Source organism: Chroicocephalus ridibundus, chromosome 22 (assembly GCF_963924245.1).
Source record: "Chroicocephalus ridibundus chromosome 22, bChrRid1.1, whole genome shotgun sequence".
In the NCBI taxonomy this organism is placed as follows: domain Eukaryota; kingdom Metazoa; phylum Chordata; class Aves; order Charadriiformes; family Laridae; genus Chroicocephalus; species Chroicocephalus ridibundus.
Window position 1 is genome coordinate 6,511,091 of NC_086305.1, and position 15,446 is coordinate 6,526,536.

A 15,446-nucleotide genomic window follows, 5' to 3' on the forward strand; every position below is an offset into this window, starting at 1 on the left:
AACATCGCCTGCTCACCTGCCAACACAACTCACACATTTAGATAGATTAAACCCTCTTCTAAAACAAACCGTTACAGCCTTTTGTACTGTAACTCACTGATTTACTTATTCCTCTCTTTGGGGATGTACACTGAATTCTGAGGTCAGAAGATGGCCTGGTCCAAGCTGCCCTTGTTCCCAACATGTAAAGGGCTTCATAACAGGCAGCTGCTATAAACTTCAGGGGCCAAAGAAAGTCTGAGATGTGAGCACAGCAGACTGCCTCAATAGGGGAATGAAGAGAGCCTTATGATAAACAAAACCAAACCAACCCACTACCGAGAGCCTGGATTGTACATTCCAGCTCTGGGAGGCTGACGGACCCACCAGGAACCTGGTCTCCCAACGGTGAATGCAAAGACGACTATAAGGACTGTTTGAGTCTTGTCGTGCTTTCTCCTTTGACTGGGGGAAACACAGGGCAGGAGCAGGGCACTACAGTTCAGCAGGAAGGAGCAAGACTCAAAGGCTTTGAAGCACGGATCAATATTAGCCAAGGGGGGGATGGGTCTTTTATGAACAGTAGCAGCAATCGCGACATCTCACTTTTCAGAGTAGAAGATGACACGAAAGTCACATGCAAGAGAGCTGCACTAATGTAACACCGTGAGATAAGATTAAAACTAACAGGAAAAAAGAAAATTTCAGAGCGCTTTGTGTTTCAGTCGGTTGCGTGTTGACCTTTGCGTTTCGATGCTCAGGCATTAAAATATATCTACAAGTGCAACGTTTTCTGTAGTCCCACAGCCTGCCATTGGTAGGTAGCGTGGGGGGGTTCACAGGCAAGAATTGCCCCGAACATCGCTACTGCATTTCTGCAACTATATCACTTGGTCTGATAAGACACTTCAGCTCTCTAAACAACTTGTGAGTGCTAAGGTACTGCGAGGAGGAGGAGACAGCAAGAACCACAAGGACAGCAGGGAAAAATCAGTCATTTTCTCTCAAATGGTAAGGAAATAAAAGTGAAGCAGGAAGAAAGCGGTACCTCTGTCAAAGGTCTCGGTCTTCTCTCTACAACAAATTCTGTGTGGCAGAGCTCACAGTAACTTGTGTTGGAGGAGGATAACCATTTTTCCAGGCAGCTCTTGTGCACGGTGCCCAGTGTTCCTGTGCAGTCACACGGGGAAAGCAGTCCCTCCCCATTTCCACCTTCGTGACAGATTCGACAGATGGGACCATCACTAAAGAGGCAGACAAACAGAATGAAATCACGGTCAGAGCAGGCAGAACGAAACAGCCACATCGGAGAACGGGGTCCGATCCCACCAAGGCCCCAAAGGGCGCACGCACAGCGGGCAGCGCGTGGTAGAGCCTCCCTGGCACGCTGCCACTCTCCGAAGCAGCAAGAAACCAGTCTCAGGGGAGTGTGGAGGTTCCCAGGACATTTTAGGTCAGTAAAATCTGGAAGCCGTGTTGATGGGCACCACAACATCCAAGAGAAGCTGGCACTCAGCCACAGAAGGGACCGCAGCGCGCGTGTCCCACAGTCTCCGGCTCCGCTCACAGCAGGCTGACACTGGACCTGAAACCAACCCTGAAGCACTGATGCAAATCCGGAAGCCCAAAGTGAAGCTGGACGATCCACACTAGTCACAGCGTGCCCTCGGCCACCTGGAGCCACTCAAGAGGTCTGCAATCATAGTTGCATTTATCAGATCGCCTACCCACTCTCACCCCGTCTCCGCTCTGCACCTTGGGTTTAGCAGTAACTGCGTAAGGAAGAGCGATATCTAAAGACACAACCACATTTACCCTGGAGGCTCAGCTCTCCGAGGACACAACGTATTTCATGGCAAGCAGTCACCCGGACTAAGTTCTCAGCATACAAACCCTCTGCCCGTCACAGTGCAGTAACTCACCCAGCATCCTACCTGCAGCACACCGCCACACAGAAAGCCGTTCTGCAGCACTCGGGGCTTTAACTCGCCGCAGAAATACCTTTGTCGAGGGAGATCAGTTGTTTGCTCGGGCAGAAGCTCCTCCTTTAACACCGCAGTGCTCCAACCACCACCATTTCTCACCCCCTCCTTAGCTAGAGGTTTCAAATACAGAATCAAGCATCTTTGGTCGTGCTCAAGATCTGCTCTCTTGGGATCTCACAGAACTAGAGATCAGACCAAGAGAAGTATCAAACGCTTTCAGAGACACTTGCAACCTTCCCCACAGGTGGCCTGCACCGCTGATCACACTCGAACCACCTGTTCCTTCCCAAGATGTTCCCTCACGCCTCTAACTGGCACCACTGACTGCGGACTGTTAGTGCTACTGGTCCAGCATCCAGCAACCCTTAGCTCAGGTGGATCAGATGACGCTCATACGACAAATTTCCATCACAGACTGAAGTAAATTTTTTGTGCCTGTGTAAACTCAGGGCATCCAGTGTCCTCCTGTAGCAAGGATTTTCTCTAGCTGCACAACCAACCAGGTCCTTTTCACTTGAAACCTCTCGTTTGCTTGTTTTGTGTACTGTCCCCTCGTTCTTGTCCTGTAAAAGACAATGTTTTCCACACCCCCCAGATTTACAGACCTCCATCACAGACTGCTCGGTCACCTCTTTCACGAGCAGAAGAGTCCTAGGCTATTCAGTCATGCCTTAGAGAGAAACACGTCCACCTTTCTGAGCACCTTCACTACCCTTCCCTTTACCTCTTGCATTGCTAAAACACCCTTTTAGAGCTGCAGGGACCACAGCGACAGTTTTCAAGATGCAGGCACACCAGGGGGTTTTGCAGTGTTCTGTTCTTCGCTGCTTTCCTAAATCTTAGCATCTTATTTGCCTTTTGGTTACTGCTGCACGTAACCACCACAGGCCCGAGATCTCCTTCCTCCAAACCCACGAACAGGTATGTAAATCCTGGACTACTGTTCTTCATCACTGCACACTGGAGTGCCCCCATTATTCTAGCCTGGATTTTAGGTCCAAGGGCATCCCAGCTGGCATCTGAAGGCACAGGTTTCCTAGAAGCCCTGTGCCACATCTGCCAGCCCCATCATGAGGATGTCTTGGGCTCCCTGGGAAACCTCAAATGGCTCCAGACACCAAAGTTCGCTATTCTCAGCAATTCAGTACATCTCTTCAGCGTTCGCCATTCACCAAGATCATTTAGGAATAAAACGCTGGACAGCAGAGGCCCGAAGCAGGGCTCCCCTCCCTGGACTATGGAAACCAGCCCCTCACTAGTATCTCACGTCTTTCCCACCTTCCAACCAGCCACTTCTTTCACCCAAGAACCGTTCTCTTACATCCCTAGTTGCACCGATCTGGGGGCGGGAGGGAAGGTGAGAAAGGAACATCTTTATTTCAAACACCCTATTGCATGCCCTCTTGAAATGCAGGTGAGCTGTATCAGCTGTCACCTTCTTCCACAGGTTGCTGACAGTACAAAAGCCACACTGGTCCCGTCTCACAGTTCACACTCCGCTGCTATTCTGACTTTAAAAAAAAAAACCTCACCTGCCTGCAACAGAAGTTTGTGGGACTGCAACACAACGGTCAGGACAAGCAATCCGCAACCTTCAAAAGAGGTAGCGCCACTTCCGTTAGTTTGCGCAACCAGACAAAACAGAAAGCAAGAGCGAGACGCGGAAACACAGCGCAAGGCAAAGGAGCGCGCTGGGGAAAAGCCTTGGTGGGACATGAAGGGAAGAGAAGAGCCAGCAAGAAAGCGCACATCAGCTCACTGAAGGAGAGCAAGACTCCTCTCCGGGTGCACCGTAGGAGACCTCTACCACTGTCAACTCAATGGTTGGTTTCATCTCATCCCAATTGGACTTCTTTATCATATTTAGGGCTGTGAAACAACGTACACCCACTGCACCATCCCCTCCTCTCTGCCACATATGACAGGTGAACCACTGACCCTTGTTCTCCCCTCATTTTCATGCACCTTTTATTTACGGGACTTCTTCATCCAGGACAATCCCTGCAACAGGAGTCTGAAGGGGTGGTGGGAACGCCATCCTCAGGGATACCGAGCACCGTGTCGGAGGAGTCTCTGAGCGGTCTGATCCATCTTTGCAACTGGCTTTCCTCTGAAAGCAGGCTGGACCAGACGTCCTCCAGAATTCCCTCCCAATCTGAATTATTCGACAATTCTGTTACCTTTACTGCCCTAAAGCTCAGTGCTGTATCAGAACGACAAAATTACAGCCCGCTCACCGAGCCTTAGGGACAGGCCAAAAAAACCCCCAAGCCTCCGGCGCTCTCACGCATCCGTTATTTCCTAACAAAAGCATTTGTAAGATACTTCATACATTCTCTTCCTGTTTGAGAAGTTTCATATTTCCAGTGCATTAATACAGCACTGGCTACCAACAAACAGGCCAGAAGGAAAAAAATCTGCTGACAGTGCGAGAAAAAAAAAAAAAAAAGTTCTTATCAGACCTTATTTCCCTTCCTTCCTCTGCCCGCCCCCCCCCCACCCAGCCTGGTCGCCCTCCCACACAATACACCCTCAAACACAGTTTCCCAGCAGGCTGTAGAGACCATGTCACTAATTCCACCTTCCAGTACAGTCACGCTGCTCCTGCCTTCGCTTTGCTGGCGACAAAGAGACCGAAAATCCACCACCACCACCAAAACAAACAAACTGGTGTCCCGTGAAGACAGTCACATGAGGAATCCTGTGAGGTTTTTTTTTCTTTTTTAACCTGTAATCTCAGGTTTCCCCACACAGTTTTTTTACACCTCCACAAGTTTTAAGGGGGTGCGCGTCTTCTCGCCAAGCCTCTCTGTTGTCAGAGAGCAAGCTCTGCTCCCCTCGCGTTTTTATTGACCTGCTCCAGGTTTGCTAGATCCTGCAATTACGTTCGCCTTAGTTCTCTCATCTGGCTCTCCTGCTTTCCTCCCCCAGTGTTTGCAGTCACCACTTTCACACCTCATCAACGTTTGGCCAAATTCATTGAAAAAAATAACAGCTGTTCAGACAGGATCCGAACACAAAACGTGGCCGGCCTCACTAGCTGGACTGAACAACGCTGCCAAGTGTCCTCTGCTCTGGAAGCTGCTCAAAATACACGATGAGAAGTCACGTCAGGAAGAGTCTGAGCAAACGAAGCTGCCACATGTCCCCTCTAGCTGGACACCGCAGTTCCTGCGACACGAACACCCTGGGGGTGCAAATCGACACCACGCCTTTACTCCACGGCTGTCTTGGAACAGGGGCTGCGCTCCATTTTCAGCTCTCAAATCACCTCCATGAACACGGCCTTTGCTATCATGGTGTCCCACCTTCACTGCCGCTCAGCAAGGACTTGGCAGAGGCACACGGCAAGCGGCAGCCTGCGCTGGCCCATGCTGGAGCGGCCGCAGCCCGGGGGGTTCTGATGAACCCCAGTCCACCAGCACAGACCACCGGCACGAGCTCCCGCAAAAAGAGCACAGGCCTGGCAGCCATCTGGCTAACGAGGATTTGCACTCCATATTAGCGCCCTGGCGAACTCCTTCACAAGACTTTGATGTCTGCCTCTACCCCTAGAGGCACAAAAAAAAAAAAAAGTGGGGGGCAAAAGCGCAGATGCAGTCATCCCAAGCCCCTTCCCGGAAGCAGCCTTACCTCTGGGCGCCCAGCGCCTTGATCACGGTGGAGAGGAGCCGCCCGTCCTTGGCGGTGACCTGCGTGACGTACTGCGGGCGACCGATGTCATTGTCCTCCACCGACTTGGAGAGGGCGGCACTGCCCGGGCAGTCGCAGAGGGAGCCGGGGAGGTGGCAGCAGTCACCCGTCGTCATGGCAGCTCTGGGCCCCTCTGCTGCGGGACCGGCACTGGCGGCACGGAGACCTGTGGGAATGGCACCGCGGTGAGAGCCCGACACCCCTGGCCAGGGCACGGGCGTCCCTCACCACCCTTCTCCAGCCCTGCTCGGGCCGGCAGCACCCCGGGGCCCCAACAACCACGGGTTATGCTCTTCCTCTGTCCCTTTTAATAGGCTTTGTGAGGCTGCCTTGCCATAAAATTAAGGCTCCAACTGTCCTACTTACATAATTTAGCGTCAGAATTGCAAATTTGCCTTTCCCAGAGAGAATTCCTGTTACCCACCCTTTAACCTGATGAAGCCTTTCAAACCAAACGTGCCGATGCAGAGATGGGGAAGGCAACCAGAAGCCCCGCAGGCCCGTGTTGTTCTGGCTGGAGCCGTCCTGAAATCTTACTTTCATACCCTCTGTAAAACTTGCAAAGTTTCACCTGAACACGGCACTTAAGCCGCTTTGCGTGCCTCCATTCAGGTAGTCCCTTCTCAGTTGCGTTCAGGTGCTTTCTAAGCCCATTAAAGCCTGTCCACCAAACTCCAAAGGCTCCCTCCTCTGCCCAATCTTTGATTTTCCGTTTTTTTATTTCTTCACAGAAACGCACACGCTCCTGTTTCCGCATCCCATGTGGTATGTCCCAACAGTGAACGTGCAGGCATTAACCACCCAAAAGCATTGAAAATCCTCCCAGAGCTCCACGGAAAGGGCAGTGGGATGGTTTTCCTCCTTTCCCTGCCAATGGTTCAGACCAATCAGGGTTTTTAGAACAGCCAGGTGCAAACAGCAAAGCAGCCCATCACCTTTGGGGCGCCTCTGCAATTTACCCAGCAAAGAAAACACAAGGAACAAGCAACAAATGCAAGAATCGGGGAGAAGATGGAGAGAAAAAGCCCAAGGTGACAAACCAGGAGCTGGCTTGGATGAGCCCCGTGCAGACGGGAGAGCTTCCTGCCTTTCAGGGCAGGCAGCAGCTCGCCCAGCTGCCCGCAGCACAGAATCCCAGACTGGCCGGGGTTGAAAGGGCCCTCTGGAGATCATCTCCTCCAACCCCCGGCCACAGCAGGGTCACCCACAGCAGGTGGCACAGGAACGCGTCCAGGCGGGGTTGGAATGTCTCCAGAGACGGAGACTCCCCCACCTCTCTGGGCAGCCTGTGCCAGGGCTCTGCCACCCTCACAGCAAAGAAGTTCCTCCTCGTGTTGAGATGGAACTTCCCATGGTCAAGTTTGTGCCCATTACCCCTTGTCCTGTCCCCGGGCACCACTGAGAAGAGCCTGGCCCCATCCTCCTGACACCCCCCTTTCAGTATTTATAAGCGTTGATAAGATCCCCCCTCAGTCGCCTTTTTTCCAGACTGAAGAGACCCCAATCCCTCAGCCTTTCCTCATCAGAGAGGTGTTCCAGCCCCCTCAGCATCTTGGCAGCCCTTTGCTGTCCCCTCTCCAGCAGTTCCCTGTCCTTCTGGAACCGGGGAGCCCAGAACTGGACACAGCGACCCAGGTGTGGCCTAAAGCATGCTAGAGCAGCCGTGTTCCTCCCTGGCAGGGGGAGTCTCAATCCCAAGGGCAGGCATGCTTTGCAGATTCAGAAAAATCCCATTTTCTCCAGTCTCCTTTAGCCTGGTCCCTAAGAGGCAGCTGGGCAGAAACAAAGAGCTGGGGTTACAATCAGTCACAAGCTGAACACGAGCCAAGAGCATCGTACTGCTGCTGGTAAAGACCAAAATCCTCCTGTCTGTAAACAGGAGTGCCTTATGTAAGGCACACGCAGTAATCCCTGTGCACCAGCGCTGCCGGGATCAGCGCCGGAATTCTGTCTCATCCTGGTGGCTGGATTTCAAGAGGGAAACGAACCCAAAAAGAAGTTCAAAAAAAGTAATGAAAAGGATAAAACGCCCAGGGCGAGGGGGAATCCCAAACAAACAAACAAAAAAAAACCCAACTCCAAAACTTACCAAAGAAAAAATATGAAAAGAATTAGGTTTGAGGTTTGTTTAATTTCGGTGGGGGGGGAGGCAATCTTTAATCCCCATCTCCTGCAGGTAGAAGCAGGCAAACAAACCTTCGCCACCCCATCCAAGGAAACGCTTTTTTGTTTTGAGATCTCTGTGCACAACAGGAGTCAAACATTCCCATGAAACTGCAATTTCGTCAGGTTCAGCTAAGCCTAAATCAAACTAAAATAGCCAAAGAAAACAAGGGCTTCTTCCTGGTTGGAGGCTTGGCTGGACTATAGAGGAAGAAAACAAAAAGCCAGAATAAGAACATGATCTTTGAAAGCCCTGAAAACACTGATCTGGGTAAGCACAAGTGTTCTTTCGTGTCTTGGAAATGAAGCAACTCTTGCACAACCGAGGACTTATCTGTCAGGACGGCTCCCCTCACGGGGATCGCGTTCAAGCCGGGGAGCGCACTCCCTGCTGTCTCACCGCCCGACACCAACTTTCGTAGCGTCTCCTCAAGTTACAGGTTTTCTAATTTCTAGTAGAAGAAAAGTTTCCAATCTCTTTATTAAAGCCGCTCTCGATAACTCTCTGTAATCCCTCCTCCACCTCTGACCAGGAACGGGCTTGAGCCTGTGGGGCAGGTCAATCCCCATTGAAACACACGGGAATCTTTCCATCAACTTAAAAATGAACTTAACAGACCCAGCGCTGCCTTGACTCGGCCTCTCTCTCCACCTGCGCAAAGAGCACGCAGGGTTACAGCCACTTTTCTTATTGCTCTCCTTTTTCTTAAAAAAAAAAACAAAAAAACCCCAAAAAACTACAAGCTCTCCAACTTTAAGGAGCAAAAAGTAAGATGCTAAATGCCATTGGAATGACTTAAGTCAGCTGTTCTGCAAGTAAAGGAGTTCTTTCAATTTTAAAAGCCTCTTACTGAACCAGGCATGAGAAGATATATGCTTTTAATAAAAAGGTCTGTTCCATTTGTTCAGCCAAAACGTTGTTTATTTTTAAGTCCAGAGGAAAAAGGTCCATTTTGCGTATCGGAATGAAACTGCCCTCGCTCCCTGTGTCCTGGGAGCATTTACACTGAGGCTCTTTGTGCTCCACATCTGACAGAGACGGGCAGCACCGCGTCCTTGCCCTGGCAGCCCTACCCGGGCTGGAAGGGAATCGCCACCCTGCAGCCCACCAGGAAACGCAGGGTCTTCTGTTACAAATTATTTGGCATTTCCTTGTCAGGGTCCGTCCCAGGGCGGAACCTGAAGCCGCTGCTTTAATATCTGACTCATGCTATTCAGCAATTAAAAAGGAAAAGCAGCAAGATTTTCATGGATCTTAGTGAGGAAGTAACTGAAATCCAACGATAACATCTGCAGTGCGCTCCAGCTCCCATTTCATACCCAGCTGAGCGTGAACCACGGTGTACAGCCAAGCCAGGCCCTTCCCTGGCTCCCTAAAGCCTCAGCTCATCAACGCGCAGCGTTCTCTCGTAACTGTCAACAGCTCATTGAACCCAAACCCAACGTTACAGCAGAAACACCAAAACCTCAGAGTCGGAATCAAGACCTAAACAGCTGGTTTGAACCACATGCTGCTTTTTTCTGGGCAGCTGTGATTTCTGAGACCGTTCCTTGGGGATACCTTTCTTGTTTCCTTTTTTTTTTTTTAAAAAAAAAAAAGGGTCTCAGAGACATTTTGTTTATTATCAATATCCCCTCTGCTGCTGCACTTAGACACGAGCAAATAAATCAGAAGTCTCTTCTCAGCACCATTTTGTATCCTCAGCTTCAAGCAGATCCAGGACATAAAGGGCTGCATTTGTAGAGACTACTCAAATTGAAGAAAAACAAACTCTGTTTGTGGAAAGTTGGCTGAGAAGAGCGAGTTATGCACTAGGACTCCAAAACTCAAACACGTGCAGCGAGATGAGCCAGGTCACAGAATCCCAGACTGGCCGGGGTCGGAAGTGACCTCTGGAGATCATCTCCTCCAACCCCCGGCCACAGCAGGGTCACCCACAGCAGGTGGCACAGGAACGCGTCCAGGCGGGGTTGGAATGTCTCCAGAGATGGAGACTCCCCCACCTCTCTGGGCAGCCCGTGCCAGGGCTCTGCCACCCTCACAGCAAAGAAGTTCCTCCTCATGTTGAGATGGAACTTCCCATGGTCAAGTTTGTGCCTGTTACCCCTTGTCCTGTCCCCGGGCACCACTGAGAAGAGCCTGGCCCCATCCTCCTGACACCCACCCTTTCAGTATTTATAAGTGTTGATAAGGTCCCCCCTCAGCCGTCTTTTTTCCAGACTGAAGAGACCCAAATCCCTCAGCCTTTCTTCATCAGAGAGGTGTTCCAGCCCCTCAGCATCTTGGCAGCCCTTTGCTGTCCCCTCTCCAGCAGTTCCCTGTCCTTCTGGAACCGGGGAGCCCAGAACTGGACCCAGCACTCCAGGTGCGGCCTCACCAGGGCAGAGTAGAGCAGCTTGTTCTTCTTCACTGCTCCAAGGCAGAGCCCTCGGTGCTGGGGCAGGATCCTGTCTGCTACACGGCTTCTGTGACACGTGCCAGTAAAACACCCCCCGCATCAGTCTTCAGGCATTGCAACAAGATACGTGATGTAGTTTATATCATCCACAGGGCAAGAGGGGTTTCCAAACTCTGCCAAAAAACTGTACAGCTCTAGACTGGACCACTACTCTCCATCCAGAAGACATTCCTGGCAGGAACAAGCAGAAGACAAGGAGCTAAAGGGTCCCTCAGCTCTCTTCTGTTTATTATGCGGGACACTGTCCCGCATGACATCCTGGTCTCCAAGCTGATAAAATATGGGTTTGATGGATGGACAATTCAGTGGATAAAGAACGGGCTTGACGGCCACACCCAAAGAGTGGCTGTCAATGGGTCCATGTCCAAGTGGAGGCCAGTGACAAATGGAGTCCCTCAAGGATCAGTACTGGGACCAGTCTTGTTTAACACCTTCGTCAGCGACATGGACAGTGGCATAGAGTGCACCCTCAGCAAGTTTGCTGACGACACCAAGCTGTGTGGGGCGGCTGACACGCTGGAGGGAAGGGATGCCATCCAGAGGGACCTTGACAGGCTGGAGAGGTGGGCCCATGCCAACCTCATGAAGTTCAACAAGACCAAGTGCAAGGTCCTCCATCTGGGTCGGGGCAATCCCAAGCACCGACACAGGCTGGGCAGTGACTGGCTCGAGAGCAGCCCTGAAGAAAAGGACTTGGGGGGGCTGGTAGATGAGAGGCTCCACATGAGCCGTCAGTGTGCACTTGCAGCCCAGAAAGCCAATCGTATCCTGGGCTGCATCAGGAGAAGTGTGGCCAGCAGGGCGAGGGAGGTGATTCTCCCCCTCTACCCCACTCTCGTGAGACCCCACCTGGAGTACTGCGTCCAGTTCTGGAGCCCCTACTACAAGAGAGCTACGGACATGCTGGAACGTGTCCAGAGAAGGGCCACAAGGATCATCCGAGGGCTGGAGCACCTCTCCTATGGGGACAGAGTGAGAGAGTTGGGGTTGTTCAGTCTGGAGAAAAGAAGGCTCCGAGGAGACCTTCTAGTGGCCCACCAGTATCTTAAGGGGGCCTACGAGAAAGCTGGGGAGGGACTTTTTAGGATGTCGGGTAATGGTAGGACTAGAGGGGATGGATTAAAACTAGAGATGGGTCGATTCAGACTGGACGTTAGGAAGAAGTTCTTCACCATGAGGGTGGTGAGACACTGGCACAGGTTGCCCGGAGAGGTGGTGGAGGCCCCATCCCTGGAAGTTTTTAAGGCCAGGCTGGAGGAGGCTCTGAGCAACCTGGTCTAGTGGGAGGTGTCCCTGCCCATGGCAGGGGGGTTGGAACTAGATGATCTTTAAGGTCCCTTCCAACCCTGACAATTCTATGATTATATGATTTAGACTTTGTAGCCCGCTAAGAGAGTTATTTCTGCCAGAGAGGGAAACCGTAACAGGCCAGGTGAATACCTGGATCAAAGCCGCAAAGAGAAAAGCCACAGTCAAGACAAGAAAGACAACAGAAAAGGCTGAGGCCAAACGACCACAGTAAAGGGGAATTGTTGGGTGCAGGTCATGGCTCCTCTGGGCTGCTCATGGCCTGCCTACATGATGAATATCTTAACCAGTGGAAACGCTTGGAGCAATTCTGAGGCTTTGATGGGATCCAGAGCAAACTGGAAATAGAACCACCTCCACCTTCTTTGGGTGCAGCTCATACACACCAGCTTCTGTGCAGATTAGTTTCCCTGGAACAGGTCCACCAAGAAAAAAAAAAAAAAAACCCACCTCCTGGCAAGGCTGCCAGCAGCTGAGTCTGATTCTCTCACTGAGCAACCCTGATCACCATAACCAAGACCCGGCACCTCACTACAGTGCCGCCAGGAGATAACCAAGCTGTGCAGCCAACATAACCCACCCATCTGTACACGAGGACTTTTTTTTTTTTTTTTTTTTTTTTTTTTAAATTTAGCAAATAACCCACTCACTGTGTGCAGATCACCAAAGCTCCAACTGCCGCTCACGCAAGCTGAGGTTTAACCCCCAGGAACAAGGCTATCCAGTCTGCTTTCCCAGTCTGCTTTCCCAATCCAGTTTAGCCAACTTGGGTATGCAGACACGGTATCTTCTAATCACATGATCCTGCGAACGGCATCAGTGAACTGAAGGTTTTCCGTTGCTAGAGGGCATTTCCAAATACCAGTGTTTTCCTTTTCACCACGAAAACCGTATTTCCCCAGTCCTGGGGCTCTAAGATCACGAACTTCTTGAGGGTGACAAGGACAAAGAATTGCTTCCTTCACGGCATTTTAAGCGCCCGCTCCCACCCCCCCTGTCTCACCCAGCTAACACGCCTCCTTCCACAGCCCAAATCCAGTCCCAGGGCTGCAACACGTCCTTCAGTGCCCAGCTCTGCCTGCCACAGGTGGCTGCTGTCCCCGACCAGCGTACCTGTACCCCCACGCTCTGGGTGACTGGCAGGGTCCCCCCTCTCACACAGCACAGGGGGCAAGCTCTGGCCTCCAGACACTCAGCCCCACCGTGATTATCCACCCCAAGGTACTGCCGCCAAAGATATGCATAGGCAGGATGCCATGAGTGGCCTGAAGTGCTCCCTGCTACTGTTAAAAGGTTGCGTAAGTGGTTTAATCTAAAGAAAGGGAAAAAAAAAAAACACAAAACAACAAAAAAAAAACCACCCCAAATAACTGGTTCCAAACTACTGCAGGGCTTTGTTTTCCATTTTTTAAACATACTCTCTCCTGAGGGCTGAAGACTGCAGCATTATTTTGTTCTTTAAAAAAAAGTACACGATTTTGTATGTCGACTCTCTGACTCCCAAAAGTCACCCTGCGGGTCTGCCGCCTCACACTCTGATAGCACCCGAAAAGCCACCCCAGATCTGCCCACACTCGATCCATCCGCTGCAGGCAGCTCTAAAGCGTCACGAGCGGTTCCCTCGGGCACCGAGGAGGGAATTCTGCTGAGACCTCCCCGCAACTCTCGCGTCGCCCAGGCCTTGTCCTGAGTCCTATGCTCGAAGCCATCTGAATGCAACGGTCCCACAAGCTGGGGCTGCAATGAGCCCTGCCCAGTGAGAAAAGTGACACAGCATTCTACGGCATACACCCCAACACCCAAAATAAGATCTGATGGCACATGACAGCCTTTGAACCATTTTAAAATTTGGTAGATAACACACAGGAAAGCATTCCACTCCCCAGACAGCTTCTCAGTTTCCTGCTTGCCTGTAACATTTGGTTGACAGTCGCAGTTAAAGGAGGTGCTGTAAAAACTTCAGCATTAACTTGCTCTTCAGACAGTGCCCGTGGAGCAACGCTGTGAATCAGAGAGTCACAGGACAGACCTCACCCTGGGCTCAAAACAAAACAAACCCCAAAAAGCAAGAAAAAAAAAAAAATAAAAATCAAGGGACAGTGTTCTGGGAGCTTGTGAACCTTCTGTTAAAGCTTCCCACCAGGAACAACCTCCTCCTGCACCTTTAACAGCAAAACACAGGGGCTGAGGTACCTCAAGCATCACTGCAGTCCACAGAGGCTCACCTGCCTCTTCCCTAGGGCTGAATTTCAAACATTCATAAGATTCTCCAAGTTTAACCATGTAACACCCAGGAGGAGGTCAGACACTTCTAGGAGGCAGCCTTTTGGGGGTCCTGCCTTTGTCGTTTTTGTACCTCATTTACCACTTCCAGGGACGTGGCCCAGCTGCCCCCCAGCAATCCCACCAACACAACCCAGCAGCCGTGGAACAGAAGCCTTCACTTACCGGGCTCCCGGTGGGTGATCAAAGTGATCAAAAGTGATCAAAACTTCCCCACACCAAGCCACTATTTAGGCACGTTCTAGAAGCTCTCTATATGGTTATATCATACAGACCATGGTTTGACGGCAAATGACTTTGTTTTCCAAATACAGAGGAAGAGACAGTCTTACAGAGAATGTGATTTACTCATTTTTTTCCAAGCAGACACGTTGCCAGGGTCTGACTTCCATTCCCCATTGGTAAAAAAGCATTGCAGTGAGCCTTCGTAGTCAATATAGTGTTGTTTTCCCAAAACCTGCAGCCACACGCATCCCTCCTCTCCAATACTCTCACCATATTTGATCAACCTATAGGATGAGGGGCAATGGTTTAAACTAGAGGAGGGCAGGGTTAGATTAGTCATTAGGAAGAAGTTCTTTACACTGAGGGTGGTGAGACACTGGCCCAGGTTGCCCAGAGAGGGGGTGGAGGCCCCATCCCTGGAGATGGGGGCCTCTGGATGAGGCTCTGAGTGACCTGATCTAGTAGAAGATGTCCCTGCTCACTGCAGGGGGTTGGCCTAGGTGGCCTTTAAAGGTCCCTTCCGACCCAACACATTCTATGAACCTCTGCAGTAGCTGCCCTTCATCCCCGTGTCTCGCAGCCCTGGCAAACTAGCAACTGGCAAAGATGAAATCCAGGTGGAACGTACCCTGCGGTTCCCAGTGGGCTCCCACTGGGAGCAAACCCCTATTTTCAAACAAGACTGTAGGGATGAGCCTCTGAGCCGCGACAGAGCAGCTCCCGCTACCCCAGGCTTCAGGGTACCCATCACGTTGTTCGCCCCCTCGTTTTTCAGTCACACATTATTTTAGAAGAGCGTTGCCTAATATATAACAAGAAGGTGCTCAATATTCAAAACGAAGCAAAAGGTTCAAGTTTACATGCTGAGAAAAAGATCACTAAAAATGAGAAGCCTAAAGGATGGTTTCCTTCTTGCTGCGAACTGTACTTGGGAAAGATCGGGCCGCGCGTTACAGCTGGAGTGCCAAAATGAACAGAGTTATCTCAGATCTTCTGAGAGTTGTTATCTGCCACATGACCATATGAAAGGACAGTTTACTGCATTTTAATTGCCAACATCTGGAAAAAGGAATTGCAACATTAGGAGAAAATTCTTTGCAGAGGGTATCTCCAAACAAAAACCAGCCATTCAGCTATTTTAATAACTAACAAGTTTCATAAGGAAACAACTGAAAACCAGCTGGGACATGAGGAACACATGCTGCTCCTCTGAGTACTCAAAAGATGTCAGCTTTTAGAGGTGAAAAGCAGCACAAATCACTACGTAATGCAACTACATAGACCCTGTGCCCACCTCCCTCCGCATTTTATCACACTCTGAAGGGAAAGAGAGATCACAGAATCCCAGACT

General features: G+C 50.9%; 1 protein-coding gene across 1 annotated transcript in view; it reads right to left on the bottom strand.

Moving 5' to 3' along the window:
• Positions 1 to 15,446, bottom strand: part of MARCHF2 (membrane associated ring-CH-type finger 2) — a 40,673-nt gene that overhangs the window by 18,393 nt on the left and 6,834 nt on the right. The window contains exons 2-3 of the mRNA XM_063358438.1: positions 5,598 to 5,823; positions 1,028 to 1,223 (exon numbers count right to left, since the gene is read on the bottom strand). Of these exons, the coding sequence (XP_063214508.1) occupies positions 1,028 to 1,223; positions 5,598 to 5,773 (372 nt within the window). The 5' untranslated portion in view covers positions 5,774 to 5,823. The remainder of the gene's footprint in view (positions 1 to 1,027; positions 1,224 to 5,597; positions 5,824 to 15,446) is intronic.